The sequence below is a fragment of the Delphinapterus leucas genome, chromosome 4, assembly GCF_059928025.1.
Source record: "Delphinapterus leucas isolate spDelLeu-1000000601 "Yukka" chromosome 4, BTC_Dleu_Yukka2, whole genome shotgun sequence".
Taxonomy (NCBI): domain Eukaryota; kingdom Metazoa; phylum Chordata; class Mammalia; order Artiodactyla; family Monodontidae; genus Delphinapterus; species Delphinapterus leucas.
This window is the reverse complement of record NC_143132.1, coordinates 98,440,173-98,457,416: the sequence shown is the minus strand read 5'-3', so window position 1 is coordinate 98,457,416 and position 17,244 is coordinate 98,440,173. Positions and strand designations below refer to the sequence as shown.

At 36.6% G+C, this 17,244-nt stretch overlaps 1 protein-coding gene across 1 annotated transcript in view; it reads right to left on the bottom strand.

Annotated features, from left to right (window-relative positions):
• Positions 1-17,244, bottom strand: part of WDR49 (WD repeat domain 49) — a 139,191-nt gene that overhangs the window by 101,112 nt on the left and 20,835 nt on the right. The window contains 4 exon segments of the mRNA XM_089909919.1: positions 4,712-4,886; positions 5,964-6,140; positions 9,469-9,810; positions 9,993-10,112. Coding sequence (XP_089766045.1) covers positions 4,712-4,886; positions 5,964-6,140; positions 9,469-9,810; positions 9,993-10,112 — 814 coding nt within the window.

Below are 17,244 nucleotides of genomic sequence, written 5' to 3'. Positions count from 1 at the left end.
CTGAGTTTTAAATCTAAAACTTGAAAGAAGACAAAGTCTTATATAGATACTTCACCTTTCCATATTCTCTACTTTCTCCTTTTTGAGTTATCTTCTCTTCTACTGCATTTCTTCAACAGCCATTCATAGAGTATTACACTATACATTATCGGTAAATATATTTTTCTCACCCTGACCATTTTCTTTTTACCATAAATAACCCCCCTTAAAAAAAAAGTCTACCAATATTTGCAAGATTTCTTTTGGTTTCTCTTTTCTTCTGAAATATTTTTAATAACATTTATTCAATGTCTTAGTCCAGGCTACTGTAACAAAATATAAAGACCTAGTGATTTAAACAACAAACATTTATCTCCCACAGTTCTGGAGACTGGGAAGTCCAAGACCAAGGTGCTGACAGATTTGGTGTCTGGTCAGGGTCTACTTCCTAGTTCACAGATGCCCTACTTCTCACTGTGCCCTCATGTGGCGAAGAAGTGAGAGAGCTCTCTGGGGGTCTCTTTCTGTTCACAAGAGCTACACCTTCATGACTTAGTCATCTCCCAAAGACACCATTATAAGGGAGTAGGCGGTGGGCTTAGGACTTCAACATATGAATTTGGGGGGGAGAAGGACACAAAAATCCAGTCCATACACTCTGCCCCTGCCCCTCTCCCCAAATTCATGTCCTTCTCACATGTAAAATACATCTCAACAGTCCTAGAAGTCTTAACTCATTCCAACAACAACTCTACAGTCTAAGTTCAAATCTCATCCAGATAGCTAAATCAGACATGGGTAAAACTCAGGATACAATCCATCCTGAGGTAAATTGCTCTCCAAGCTGTGAACTTGTGAAATCAAACAAGTTACACGTTTCCAAAATAAAATGGTAGAACAGGCATGTGACAGGCATTCCCATTCCAAAAAGAAGAAAGAACAAAGAGGTGATAGGTCTCAAGTAAATATAAAACCTAACAGGGGGAAACTCCATTAAACTTTATGGCTCAAAAATAGCCCATTGGTCTGATAATCTGCCTTCCAAATGTACTGGGATAGCAACATCACCCCCAAAGGTACTGCCCACGCTGTGGCAACGGCCCCACCTATGCCGCAGCTCTCTGAAGTAGCCCCACTCTTGTCAGGGCTCCATTGGCTGCAGCCCACACCACAGGTCTCTACAGGGATGCCCCCAAGCGAGGCACTAGACTGGGGCACGCTAGCCCACCTGAACCACAGAGGCAGCCTCACTCACCCTTTGAAACCACTCTGCAATATCTCAGAAGAAAAGATCCAGGAACTTGAAGACATAGAAATAGAATCCAACTCAACTAAAGCATAGTGATTTAAAAAAAGAACCAGCTGAATAAAAATGAAAAAGCCTCCATAACTAGTAGGGCAATATCAAGCATCTTACAGAAAAGAAAAAAAAAAAGAGGGGGAGACAAAAAACTTCAGAAAAAATAGCAATAGAAAAATTTTCAAATTTAATGAAAATCCAAGAATCACAATGAATTCCAGTCAGCATAAACACACACACACACACACACCAAGAAAACTGAGGCACATCACAATCAGATTGCTTAAAATCAGTGAGAAAGGGAAAGTTGTATGAAACAGTATACTACGTGTTATAAAGGACACTAAGAGAATAAAGGACATATTTCCTGCCCTAAGAATATTGTTTTAATTTTCAATTTATGTATAAATGTGATTTGTATGTGAGACATCCAAATTTGGGACATCTGGGATTGGGAGGGTTATGACAGGCAGAACCAAAATTCTGATGTGGGTACAGAAATTTGTAGGAACCCAGGAGCAAAGCCAAAACTGAGAAGTTTGCAAATTACACAAGGAAGAGTCCATCTGAATTAGATGGTTGAAGAGATAAACATGAAGCTTGGCAAAGGGAAGGGAAGTATCAGAACAATACTGGTAAGAAAGATTCTTCTTTTGTGGCAGATCAGGAGTATCTCAGAATAAAGAATCCTAGAAGTAGTCAACATTGAGAAAGTGAGCCGGGGAGAGTCTGAGCATTGGGCCCAGGAGGGCATCTGTCAACTGCAAGTAGAACATTCCCAACCTGGGAACAGAAGTCTTTGTGAGATATTCTAAAATGGCTCATCATTCCACATTTCAGACCTCAAGTCCTGAAGATTCCTGTTTCAAAAGGTTGCTTGTTTGTCTTCTTGCTTTATCATTTCCATTTTCTCATGATCCCAACTAGCCAATCTGATTGCAGTTTCTTTCTTTGTCCTCCAATCTATGCTGGACAGAACTACTAAATAAAATTTTCCTAAATGCTGTCTACATCAGGTCTGCCCAAATTTCCTCAAAAACATTCAATGCTTCCCTGTTTCATTTTTTCTGTTAAATGTGAACTTGGCCTGGTTGCCAAGATCTTCCAACAGACATCCTTATTAGACCTAGGCACTGTTATGTCCTTAATACTCCATCTCTGATCTATTCATGTCCATCTCGCCCTCCATTATTGTGCCTACTTGCCTACCTTTATTTATGTTCACCATGCTCTCTTTTTCTCCCTCTACCCATCCATCCTGCGAATACCACCACTCACCCTTGAAGTTCTTCCTCATGTCTTTTCCTGCTTAAGAATTACAATAGGAGTCAAAATCTTGTTTATATGATTTAGTAGTTAATTTTCAGTACCATTGTACAATGTTCAAATACATGCTTTTATATGTCTTTAATTCTTACTTACCTATTAAGTTTTTTGAGTTAAGCCTATAATTTATCTTTCTTCCACTGCCTCCAATGCCTAAGACAGTTTTAAAGCACATAAAATATAAATAATTGTCGACTGATTTAAATAAGTGGACTAAAGTAAATATATCCTTTCAGCTATTCTTCCAAAGACTATTCGCTTGATTATGAGTTTTAATTCAAAGAGCTAAGACATATATAATCCAAATTAGATAACAAAGATCCCTAATTTTTTAATATATATAAAACTTGTCTGTAGCCAATTCCTAATTGCCGTGGTTTAGAGGCTAAACTCCAAAGGTGGATTCCTTAGGTCATAAACATGAATATCTACTGCTGATACTAAACTAAGTTCGCATATTCTTTTGTCAGTGAGTAAAAGAACTACAAATCAGAATGATATGTTGGAAATATGATGAGCAATGAATTCACATTGACCTAGAGAAAAATTCTTGTCCTGCAACTTAACAGACAAGAGCTCATCAGCAGATTTCTTCACCAGCAGCGCTGGTTTTTGAGAGGTTTAAACGAAATTGTGACAGTCTAGAGTGAGAGCTTTTCATTCTCTCCCTGAGTGTGAAGAGGGTATTTAGACACTACTCATGTTCAGACAAATGATCTCAATTTTAAAACCTTGTTTACATCCCCAACCTTTTCAAAAACAGAATTCTATTAGCTAGCTTCTTCTCTGTACTTATTCATATTAATTTAAGGTCATGGAACTCAAACTAAACTTCAGGGAACTTACTACAAGCAGATTTCAAGAACTATAACTTTACTACTGTGGTCTTTTTAGTCTTTGGTTTATGTATTAAAATATCATGCTTGTTTGGAAGCAGCTGTAATACCTCCCTCACTTTCAAGGACTCTCTTCACTTTCTAGTACTTTCTTCTTTCCAAGTATGAAAACGTAACACATAATTTTGTGCCTGTCACACATAGTGGATGACCAAAAAATTTTATCTTTTGGTTTTCCCACAATTTATATCATGCCAGAATTACAGGATAGGTAGAAAGTACCAAAGACATGGTATGATTTATATTGAAGACAAAAGTGCAGAACCTATAGCTCATCATGTGGGATATTATTATTGTAGGTTATGCATTAAGGAATTAGTTCCAAACTCCTAAAACTCAAAGAGGGGAAAACTACCATAAAAGCCAACAGTTGGGTCCATTTTGACTACCTCTTCTTCAAAGAATATTAGGAATATACCTACAATACAACAATGAGATTGACAGTTTCCATTCCAATCATTATTGGAATGTAGCATTATTTAATGTAGCAGTTTAGAAGTGAGAAAAATAACATAGTCCTTAGTGTCTGGACCAAAGGAGGTATCAGAGCAGAAACTGCACGTATGGATCTTGAACTAGCAGATGCAAATTTTGTAAAACATTAGGCATACTGTGAAACTAACAAACTCATTGTTGACTAGGTTTTAAGAAAGTCCTGGCCTTCCATAGATGCTGTTTTATAACATAATCCTATCACACAGAAAACTGCCACTCAAGTACTCTAGATCAGAGCAACTCAGTCATTATATCAAAAAAGAGAAAAAAGAAAAGAAAACTGAGAAGAGTCCATTCTGAAGGCAGTCAAACTAATACACTTCCCATGAGAATATAAAGAAAGCAAGGGAGTGTTTTGAGGGTACCTGTTAAATTCTTTTATTAAGTAGGCCCAAATGTGACTAAACAAAATTAGTTCGGATCAGAGTTGGGGTGAAGTTAAATAGATTCTGTGACAATTTTCTCTCCTGTCTTGAGATTTCTTGACTGCACAGCTCGCCTGAATTAATTGTATGAGGCATAAATTTTAGAAGGAAAAAAAAGAAAGAAGTAATTCCTGCTAGTGTGCAGGGGATAGCAGAGTCCAGGTCAAAACCTCCAGGGAATCAATTATTAGTTTCTAGACTTGAACACTGTGTGTGAAACATTTTCATTAAGAATGTAAATGTAGAAGTCTAAGGTGACTGTTTCCTTCATTGTTGTTTAAATTCAGTACCTTGTCTGACCCAGTCTCCACAATGAAGTTTGTGCCCTAACGTATAGCAACATTTGTGACGTCCAGAGCACGGCTCTGCCCAGTTAATGGTCACAGTTGCTTCTTCATCTTCACATGCACCAGCAGGATGCTCAAAAAGGGAAATCAAGGCCGTTGTGAAAGCAATTACTTGAACCTTGAGAGAGACATTACAAGAAAAACAAACATGGGTAGGGTAACTGTTGCAAGAAGATTCTATGCTCTTTATGATTAATAAGGAATAGGTATTGAATTAACAGGCATTTCTTTAATATTATTTAAAGGTTGCAGGCAGTTATATTGAAAGACATGACACTACAAGGTTGCTAATGCAATTACCAAGGGCATTTTATTTGTTTGCTTTTATGATCTATTTGTCATTAAAAACAGTAAAGATGAGGGCTTCCCTGGTGGCGCAGTGGTTGAGAGTCCGCCTGCCGATGCAGGGGACACGGGTTCGTGCCCCGGTCCGGGAAGATCCTACGTGCCACGGAGCGGCTGGGCCCGTGAGCCGTGGCTGCTGAGCCTGCGCGTCCGGAGCCTGTGCTCCGCAACGGGAGAGGCCACAACAGTGAGGGGCCCGCATGCCGGAGAAAAAAAAAAAACAAAACAGTAAAGATGAAAGGCTTACATAATTATGAGTGGAAATCGTTTAGGTTAGACTATTTCAGCATTCACAGGCATATTCTACTGTCGTTCAGTAAGAAGTCATTTTTCAGAGGTCGGGTGGAATTTGATGGGAAGACAGAAATCATTGTATGCAGTGTCTGGGGCTCAGTGCTGCTCTCTCTAATGCACCAATTCCTTTGTCACATGAGACAGGAAATAAGCATTTCCCAGGAGCTTGCTACTGAGAAGCCTGAAATCTTATAAATGAAAACGTGAACAATTTGAAAGAATTATTAGAGATAACTTTAGACACAATATTAAATGTTTATTAATATTGGGGTCTAATAGATTAAGCATCTTATGGTGAAAAAGTTAGCAAATACTTTTTTCCTAAATAAGGAAGATGAGACTATACAGAGGCAAGCAAACCATAGGGCAGATTGGTTTTCATATGCAAGGAGGGGAATTATGACCTAATCCATCTTTTTCATGTCCAAGGTGTGTGGCCTTATAATCTATAAAGTAGTTCAATTAGGGGGTCACATTCATTGTACTCTATTTCTATTTTGAGCTAAGCTTTGATGATTAAATCCATAGTGTTCAACCTTATCCTTCCCTCACTTACCTTTCCGGTTACGTCCCCAAGAGAAAGAATTGACTCATTGGCATCAAAAGGGTCGTACCAATAATCCATGCAAATTGGTGTTCCTTTCAGGCCTTGGAGTTTATATTGACAAGGAAATTCTTCTTTGGACAGCAGATCATAGAAACAAATCTCTTTTCTTGTAAAAGCCACTGCTATCTAAAGTAGCAAAGTAGAAAATCAGAAAATATTTCTGATGGATTTAGTGAAAACAATATGAAAAGCAGACATGCAAATCTTAGCACCAAATCAGACATTTTCACCTGAGGGTCCTTAATGTATTACAGAAGTATAGCATGGTGGCACAAATGTGCTTTATTCTAACCAAGTATTCTAGGCAAGATAAAAACTTTCCCATTTGAACACACTTTCTTCCCTATCGCTACTTCACAGACCCCCAACTTCTTCCACCCATGGGAGACTAGGTAACTAATCACAGGAAAGACAAAGACATAGAGGTCTACAGCATCACACAACCATACAGAAACTTTACAAACCACGTTTTATGAAGCAAGCAGAGGCTTTCACAGAAATAAATTGATAAAAATTCTGTAAGTAGCCTTCCTAAGTCAAATAAAATCCTAAAAACTACTTAAGAAAGGGTAAAGACATTTGTAAATAAAATTGACAAAACTTTAGCTAGACTAACCCCCCCAAAAAGAGAGAAGATACACATTACTAAATCCAGAAATAAAAGAGTAGATATTACCATCAACCTTACAGAAGTTGAGAAAAGGATTATAAGAGAATACCATGACCAACTGTAAGCCAACAAATTAGATAACTGAAATGAAAGGTACAAATGCCTAGAAACACAAAATGACCTAAACTAACTTAAGAAGAAATAGAAAATCTCAGCAGACATATAATAAATAGAAAGATTGAATTTGTAATCAAAAAAATCTCCCACAAAGAAAATCCCAGGCCTGGATGGCTTTTCATTAATAAGTTCTATCAAACATTTAAAGAATTAACCCCAATCTTTCTCAGACTCTTCCAAAAACTAGAAATGGAGAGAACACTTTCCAAATCATTTTATGAGGCCAGTATTTCCTAATACCAAAACCACACGAAGACATCACAAGAAAAGAAAACTGCAGACCAATATTCCTAATGAATAGAGATGTAAAAATCTTCAGCTAAATACCATCAAAGAGAATCTAGCAACATATAAAAAAGGTTACACACCGTGACCAAGTAATATTTATACCAGTGTAGGGAAACAAAATTTGCCACCTCAAAATGTGTTTATTTGGCATGAGGATTAATTTAGGTTGATTATTTTTAAGAAACAGAAGACTCAAGAAGTTTTTCTTTTTTTTTTTTTTTTAAGAAGTTTTTCTTTTTACCTCCCCCCTAGCTGCCTGAAGAATTTGGATAAAGGGCCTGTTCGTAGAATAGAGCTATCACCAGAGATATCTGCAAAGACCATGGGCTAGATGCAATGGCAGAAACTCAGGGTCTAGAGTCCACTCTGAGTCCCAGCATCTCTGTATGGCCCAGCAAATATTTGTATACCAAATATTTGCTTTTCCATCCTCATGTAAATTGCCTTCATTCCCTTTGAGATCCCAAACCACCATCCCAACACCCTCTTTTGTCTTTGTTAAAGATGATATTTAAGGTGAAGACTTTGGACACTTTGGTGAGTTACTCAGTTTTCCTGGGTCCCTTCCATATATACATGTTATTAGACTTCTGTTTGATTTCCCTTGTTAATCTGTCTCATTTCAGTTTAATTATTGGACCAACCTAGAAGGGTAGAGAAAAATTTCTTCCTCCCAACACCAGGAATACCAGGTTAGTTTAACACATACAAATATCAACTAATGTAATACACCATATTAATAGAATAAAGGAAAAAGGTGGTATGATCGTCTTAATAAATACAGAAAAGCATTTAACAAAACCCAACGCATTTTCATGATAAGAGTATTCAACAACTTAGGAATAGAAAGAAACTTGATAAAGAGCATGTACAAAACAAAACAAAACAAAAACACAACCTATAGCTGATATCATACTTAATGGTGAAAATTTGATTGTATCCTCCCTAAGATCAGAAATAAGATGAGGCTGTTCTCTCTCACCACTTCTATTCAACACAGTGCTGGAGTTTCTAGCCAGGGAAATTAGGCAAGAAAAGTAAATAAAAGGCATCCAGATTGGAAAGGAAGAAGTTAAACTAACTCTATTCGTAGATGACACGATCTTATATACAGAAAATCTTAGGGAATCAACAACAACAACAAAACCAATTAGAACCAATAAGTGAGTTCAGCAAAGTTGTAGAATATAAGATTACTTTTTAAAACTATTTATATTCACCAGCAATGAACAATCTTGACAATGAAATATCAAAGGCAGTGTAAGAGAAAAAAAAGACAAAACACAAACTGGGATACAATATTTGTAAATTATCCATCATATAATTGCATATAATCAGAATATATAAAGAACTCTCAAAACTCAATAATAACAAAATAAACTCAATAAAAAATGGGCAAAGGATTTGGACAGACACTTCACCGAAGAGGATAAATAGCAAATCAGCACATGGAAATATACTCAACATTATTAGTCATTAGGTGATTCAAACTATCAAACAAATAATTAACAAACTATTAAAAAAAAATCATAAGACACAGAAATATGTACATGAGTGGATATTTGATGATATTAAGGAATTATTGCTATCGATATTAAATGTGATATGGTATTATGGTTATGCTAAAAAGAGAGACTTTTTTCGAAATACTGAAATATTTACAGATTAGATGATTGGATGTTTTGGATTTCAATGGGGGAGATGTAGATGAAACAAGATTGGCTGTGAATTGTAAATGGCTACGGGTGGATATTGGTTCTTAATGGGATTATCTCTGCTTGTGTGTAAGCTTAAATTTTTTCATAGTAAAATTTACCATCTGCTTAATGTAAAATACTAAGAATATGGATTTTTTAAGCTGCATTCTTCCCTCACAAATTGATTTTCCTTTCAGCATGTTATCTTTCTCATAGGTCTAGGTATATGAGGGTGCTTGGGCTGAACGGGCCCTACCCAACAAAATTAGGAAACTGGCTAGTACAGTGGTCAACATCAGATAAGCAATTCCCTGAAATTGCACTGAGCTGTGCTATGCACTGATATAGCCTCTCAGCTCTGCGTACAGACCCAAGACTCTGCTAAAAACTACAGAGTCATAAAGGTCTTATCAGCTAGTAATGCAGCATGGCCTCACTGGGGACAGAGCCAAGAATCTGAGTCACTACCAGCCTTGCTATTTAAAGGCACAAAACAGAACAGTCTGTGAATTGGAGTAACTCACTTGGCTTTACTTGCATTCCCTCCAGGTGAGATGAGAGGTACAAAAGAGTGATGCAGCTCTCTGTCACTGCTAGTGTTATACTTGCTATTGATCAGGAGCCCTGTCCTATCATTTCCCCCCTTTTACAAGCAATAAATTTATTTCTAAAGACTCTGTACCTTATTTACATTTTCCAGAGAAGCCATACTTGTCAGCCACAGGTGTTTAAGCTTGTTGGCATCTGAAGTGATGGGAAGCATTTCTTGCAGCTTTAAATTCTCTCCCCAGATTCCTACTACACCCTCCTTCCTGATGATCAGATAACGACTTGAACTTTTTAAGAAAATTACTTTTTGAATGGTGTCCTTGCGTTTCACTGGGAGGCATTCAAGGTCTTTCCACTGGGGAACCACCATTGCCTTTGCTTGTTCATCTTTCTCATAAAGTGTTAACAGCATAAATGAAGTCAGCTTGTCCCAATTAATACAGCCATCTTGGGCCACATCCACTTTATCAAAGAGCTCTCCACGGGCTTCCCTGGTGGCGCAGTGGTTGACAGTCCTCCTGCCGATGCAGGGTACACGGGTTCGTGCCCCGGTCCGGGAAGATCCCACATGCCGTGGAGCGGCTGGGCCCGTGAGCCATGGCCGCTGAGCCTGCGCGTCCGGAGCCTGTGCTCCGCAACAGTGAGAGGCCCGCGTACCGCAAAAAAAAAAAAAAAGAGCTCTCCATATTCTTCCTTTGTGCCCCAACCAACAATCTCTGTCATCCTCTGCACAAACTCTTCTCTGGACACACAAATGGTTTGACTTGGCTCTGAGGGCTAGAAACAGGAAAAAAAACAAGACATCAGTGAAAACGTCCTAAATACCAGAGCACTGTGCTACCCCCAAAGGTGGATCTAATCAGCGATTCTTCCAAGATGCAAACAGAAACATCTGCTTTATAATGGTGCTATACTTAAATGAATTGGGGCTGCAGAGCAAATAACTGACAGACCTACAAGCTGACATCCTCAATCACAGATGTCCTTATAACTGGCAGAGGGAGATAGGAGAGTCAGAGGTTTGATATGATGATGGATGCAGAGGTCAGAGTGATGCAGGGCTATGAACCAAGGACTGCAGATGACCTCTAGAAGCTGGACAAGGTAAGGAAAGAGATTATCCCCTAGAGGCTCCAGAAGGAAGACAATCTTGACAACACATTGATTTCAGCCCTGTAAAACCCATTTTGGAATTCTGAGCTGTAGAACTGTAAAATGATACATTTGTGAGGTTTGTGCTACTAAGTTTGTGGTAATTTGTTAGAGCATCAATAGGAAACAAATACAGTGGTTTAGAGAAAATGGGTGAATCCCTGAAGAGAGCTTAGCATAGCCAGTAAAATGATATCCCAGTGACACTTTAATCCAAGGGCAAGAAGTCACCTCTATGAACACACCATTACAAAGACAGTGAAACCTTATAAGCTGATTTTCTTTATTCGTGGTAGTTATGTTCTATAAAGCCTTTGCAAACACTAAATTAGCAGATACTGAACCATGGCTTTTATGAGAAATACAACATTAGGTTTCTGTGAGCCTCTGGTCCAATATTTTCATCGTCAATTCATAATTTTGTTTTATGTCTGTTTCCACTGAAAGACATTTTAATATATATTGTTAATTCATTAACAGTGAATTCATGGCCAACATTACTATAAGTCAGGACTGAGTGAAGCTTATCTAACACACGTATTTTCTCCATAAGACACAGCACAACCTTCTTGCACTTAGAACTTTACACTACACTTGGGGAGCCATTTTAAACAGTGAAATCACCGAAAAAAGCACAAAATGCAAAAGCTTGGCACCAAGTGGAGCACAAATAGGACACTTGTTTACAGTACGAGAGCTGGAATAAGAAGGTAGGGTGTCACTGAGTTTGACCTCAGCACTGAACCGGCACACTGGAAGACTGCAACTTTTTGCCGCTCTGTACATGTGCGTGAATGACCATGAAGGTGCCTTGAGTATTGACTTGGGGGTTACAAATAAATTTTAGCAAGTAGGCAAATTCGCAAATACAGAATCCGTGAATAATGAGAAGCATCTGTATTTCAAATAAGTATATAGCTTAATATTGATAGGCTGTTTAGTTCGGTGAGCTTCATGATGAGAGAATCTATTTTTCTACTACCTCAGAGCCAAAGAGTCAGAATTGACAGTAAGCACAGGGAGGCAGCATATTGTAGAGCAGGTCAAACAATTGTAGGTTTAATCCTGGTTCCACCAGAGACTGTGGGAACTACTGGCAAGTTACTTCACTGTTGAGGCTTAATTCTCCCATCTGTGAAGTGGATATAGCAAAATATCAGTCTCAAGAAAATGATTATGAAGGTTAAATGACATATCAGTAAATGCAGAAAAAGCATTTGACAAAATTCAACACCCATTCATGATCAAAACTCTCAGTAAACTAAGAATAGAAGGAAACTTCCTCAACTTGGTAAAGAATATATGCCAAAAACATACAGCTAACATCATACTTAATGGTGAAACTTGTAGCATTCCTACTAAGGCTCAGGTACAAGGCAAGCAAGTCTTCCTCTCACCATTGCTTTTCAACATCATATTGGAAGCTCTACTTAATGCAATAAGACAAGAAAAGGAAGTAAAATTATAATGATTGGGAAGAAAAATAAAACTGTCTTTGTTCACAGATGACATGATCATCTATGTAGAAAATCTGAAAGAATCAACAAAAAAGCTCCTGGAACTAAGAAGCGATGATAACAAGATTGCAGGATACAAGATTAATATACAAAAGTCAGTAGATTTCCTACACACCAGCAATGAATGAGAAGAATTTGATATTAGAACCATAGTATCATTTTACATTAGCACCCTCAAAAATGAAATACATATAAATCTAACAAAGAGTGTGTGAGATCTATATGAGGAAAACTACAAAATTCCTATCAGCAAAGTCAAGAACTAAATTATTGGAGAGATATTCCATGTTCATAGAGAGGAAGATTCAGTATTGTCAAGATCTCAGTTCTTCCCAAGATAATCTATAGATCCCATGCAATTCCAATAAAAGTCTCAGCAAGTTATTTTGTGGATATTGAAAAACTGACTCCAAATTTATATGGTGAGGCCAAAAACTGAGATGACCTAACACAATGTGAAGGGACAAGAACAAAGTTGGAAGCCTGACTCTACCCAACTTCAAGATTTATTATAAAACTGCAGTAACCCAGACAGTGTTGTTGGCATAAGAATTGGCATAAGAATATAGAGCCAGATCAATGAAACAGAATAGAGAGCCCAGAAACAGACCCATATAAACACAGTCAACTGATCTTTGACAAAGGACCAAAAGCAATACAACGGAGAAAAAATAAAATCTTCAACAAATGGTGCTGGAATAACTGGACATCCACATAGCAAAAAAATGAATCTAGACACAGACCTTATACCATTCACAAAGATTAACTCAAAATGGATCACAGACCTAAATGTAAAACACAAAACTATAAAACTATAAAACTCTTAGAAGATAACATAGAAACAAACCTAAATGACCTTGAGTTTGGTCATTTAGGTTTGTTTTTAGATGCAACAACAAAGGCACAATCCATGAAAGAAAGAATTCATAATCTGGATTTCATTAAAATTTAAAACCTTCTCATGAAAAACAAGTTCAAGAGAATTAGTAGACAAGCCATAGACAGGGAAGTATTTTCAAAAGATACATCTGATAAATAATTCATCCAACATATACAAAGAATTCTTAAAGTTCAACAATAAGAAAACAAATAATCCAATTAAAAATGGGCCAAGGACCTTAATAGATACCTCACCAAAGAACATATACAGATGGCAAATAAGCATATGAAAGGATGTTCCATATCATGTCATCAGGGAAATGCAAATTAAAACAACAGTGATATATTACTACATACTTGTTAGAATGGCCAAAATCTGGAACACTAACAACAGTAAATGCTGACACAGATGTAAAGTAACAGGAATTCTCATACGTTGCTGGTGGCAACGTAAAATCATAGAGCCACTTTGGAAGAGAGGTTAGCAGTTTCTTACAAAATTAAACATACTCTTACCATATGTAGATCCAGCAATCACACTCCTTAGGATTTACTCAAAGGATTTGAAAACGAATATCCACACGAAAGCCTGCACACTGATCTTTATAGCAGCTTTATTCATAACTAGCAATACTTGGAAGCAACCAAGATGTACTTCATAGGTGAATGGATAAATAAACTATAGTACATCCACAGAATAGAATAGTATTCAGTGCTAAAAAGAAATGAGCTCTCAAGCCATGAAAAAACTTAAATGCAGGTTACTAACTGAAAGAAGCCAATCTGAAAAGGTTACACGCTGTATGATTCCAACTACATGACATTCTGGAAAAGGCAAAATTATGGAGATAGTAAAAAGATCAGTGGTTGCCAGGGACTGGAGAAGTGGAGGACGATGAATAGGCAGAGCACAGAGAATTTTCAGGGCAGTGAAGCTACTCTGTATGGAACCGCATTAACGCATACATGTCGTGATACATTCGTCCAAACCCATAGAACGTACAACACCAAGAGTGAACCTTAATGCAAACTGTGGACTTTGGGTGAGTATGATGTGTCAAAGTAGATTTATGAGTTGTAACAAGGGTACTACTCTGGTGGGGATGTGGATAATGGGGGAGGGTATGCATGTTTCAGGGTAAGGGGTATATGAGTAACCTCTGTACATTCCCCTTAATTTTGTTGTGAACCTAAAACTGCTCTAAAAATATAAAGTCTTAATAAGAACGGTTAACTGAGATACCACGTGTCTGAGAACTAAGTAATCAAGTGTTTAATAGAAGTTAGTCTAAGCTTTTAATTAAATTAACTTTCTGAGAAATAATTGGTATTTAGCCATTTGAACTACTCAGAAGTCCATCATTCTTAACTTTGTTAAATTATTTTTAGACTAAAAAGTTTAGATGATGGAAATTTTTCAGTGACCCAGATTTTGAGTACGGAAAGAAACCTGATCTTAACAACACTCCATTTGAGCCCAAACTGCAAACTGTTCCTGAAAGCTAAGTCAAGTTGATCTTGTATTTTAAACTATTATGTAATGATATCAATCAGCCTCTCAAATCTATATCATTATCCCTTTAACAAAAAGCATTTTAAAGCCAAACCTTATTTTCTTCCTATAAGTTTGTAATTTATTTTTATTTCTACGAACAAGAAACTGTTCTGACAAATACCAAGACAACTTCTTTTTTTACATTCTAGAATATGGAATGGCAAATAGACCATAAACAAAGAAGAAAATAAATTTTCTTCCCCAAAGTAACATATACGATCAACTTTATAATTTTCTGCACATGGATAATGCCAATATGCACCAGGGGAGAATTTGAGAAATACTTCCAATTTATGAAATGTGACAGAGAAGCACAATTGTATGACATACTTGGCAATTCTATTACTAATTGTTCACTCACTAGCTTTTTTTGCTTTTAGTTTTAAAATAAAACCATGGTTTTACCATGAAAATCCTTCATTCTAAATAAATATGCACCAGGGAAGTCCCACATTAAACAATTTTATTCAAACAATATTTATTATTGTTGAAGACACATCCACGTCAAGTTAAATTCACAAGCATATATTTAGCCTAGCTAGGGAAATATTAAGAATTTATGAAATTGGATTTCATTGTAAAACATAGAGCATAAAATAATTCTCAGTCCCTTCAACTGAAAATTTAATTAGTATAGCTTTAACAAAACCTTCTTCCCATAGACAATTTGTTCTAATTTGAATGTAGGCCTTCCAAATAAAAACTACCTCATAATGTTTTAAAGTATACCCTTTCACTCCTATTAGTCATGATTCTCTGTCTGGTCTTTTTGAGCAATAATTAGTACTCCTGCATCTATTAGAACTCCTTTTCTAATAAAATTGAAGAGTGAATGATCCATTAGAAAACGTATTCTCACTCAGCTCCTTCTAAGATGATGTTAACAAATTTATTTTGCTATGTCTAGGTAACTATGAGTAAGAAAATAACCAGCTATGGCCTCTCATTATTCTTGCAAGGAAGCTAATATACTCAGAATGTCTGGCTGATTATCTCAGCAAGCACGACTTTAGACCTTTAGAAAATCTTCCTGTCTTCCTGAATCCCTTTCAAAGAATATTCTAAAAATCATCTCCTTTTGCCTAGAAAGCATTTTCTGCAGCTACAGTCAGTTCTTGTGAGCTGTCTTTAAGAAAAAAAAAAAAAAGCATGTACTCTGTTACATACTCTTCAGCTTTTGAGCTTTGTTAAGATTTGGATTTCACTGTAACTTATATAAAAACTGAGCACTAAGGCTAAGCACAAAATTCTGAAAATATACCCTTTCTAAGAAACTTGACAGCCCTTTTTTTCACCAAGAAGAGATCACGTACTTTCAATTAGCAATATATGAGTGTGCCAACTCATTTAAAAATTATTTATTTTTGCATAAAATAATCCTTGTTTACTATAGAAAAGGCAAAATATAGATAAGCCAAAAATTAAAATCCTCCGTAACGCCAAAAGCCTACCAGACTTGTTCCTAGGCAGAAACAGAAATACCTGTGCATTATTTACCAAATGGTGTCATGATTTACATACCTTTGTGTGCTGCTTTTTCCATCATACCATGAAGCTATGCCATGGTATATATAATATATATTGGTCTTTAACATCATTTTAATGGCCACGGAATATTCTACGGAAAGGCATAAAATTTATAACCCCTGCTAATAAAAACTTCAATAGTTCCCAGTGCATTCCCGTTTCATATAAACCACCCTGCAACATACATCTTTGTTTGTTTGTCCAATTATTTCCTGAGGGAAATTCCCTAGAAGCAGAATTGCTGAGTCAAAGAATTTGCACAAGTTTTTGATATATTTTGTGAAATCTTCCTCCAGAAGACTCAACAAATTTACATTTCCATTAACAAAGTATGAGACTGCCTATACCTCACCAAGCTGGGGTATTCTCATTCTTCTTAAGAGTCACCAACTGGTTTCTAAAAAATAGTTCCAGTACGGCTGAACACCGACATACTTGCTGGCAAAACAGATCAAACATTCCCAAAGCAGACACAAATCTTTCCAAATCTGCCGACTCTTAGAAATGTCGTTTATCTTTGTTTTTTCCTTGACTTTTTCCTATAGCAATATTTTATAATGAAATGAGGGGAAAAAATTTTTCTTTTTTTTCCTACTCTGTAAACATGGACTTTCCCAAGACAAGAATACAAGTCCTACTTTAAAACTACAGAGAGATCACAATCCAATTTAGTCAGAAATCTGGGTATTTTCTCCTTTGTCAAAGCTGATAGTGGGTTAACATGTCACTGACCCAAGTTGCACTGCCTTTATCCATTGCTGAGTATTTACTTTCAGATTCTGAAAATTAATGTCAAATGGCAAGTTGTAAACCACTTAGAGAAGTACTTCCATCCATTGATCTATTTATTAATAAAAATATATATTGAACATGTACATCATACAAGGTATCATGAGGTAGATTTATTCATTCATTCAACAAACACTTATTAAGTGACTTCTCCAGGCCAAACACTATTCTAAGCCCTCAGCACCAGCTCTGAACAAGGTAGTTGAAGTCTATGCTCTTCGAGTACTTACGTTAGATTGGGGAGTCCAGGGATGCTGATCCCATTGAATGACACATGGCTCTAGGTTACCAAAAGTAAAAAAATCACAAGAATCACACTAATTATTGCTTTTCCTAATTTCAAACTGAATTTAGGACTTAAACATGGCAAAAACATTCCATGAACTGAAATCTTGTGTGGACCAGACATCTTTCTTAAGTCTGAAAAAAATAATTTTTTTAGATGATTAAAATTCTGCAGTGCTTCTTTTTCTCTACATAAAAAAATAGT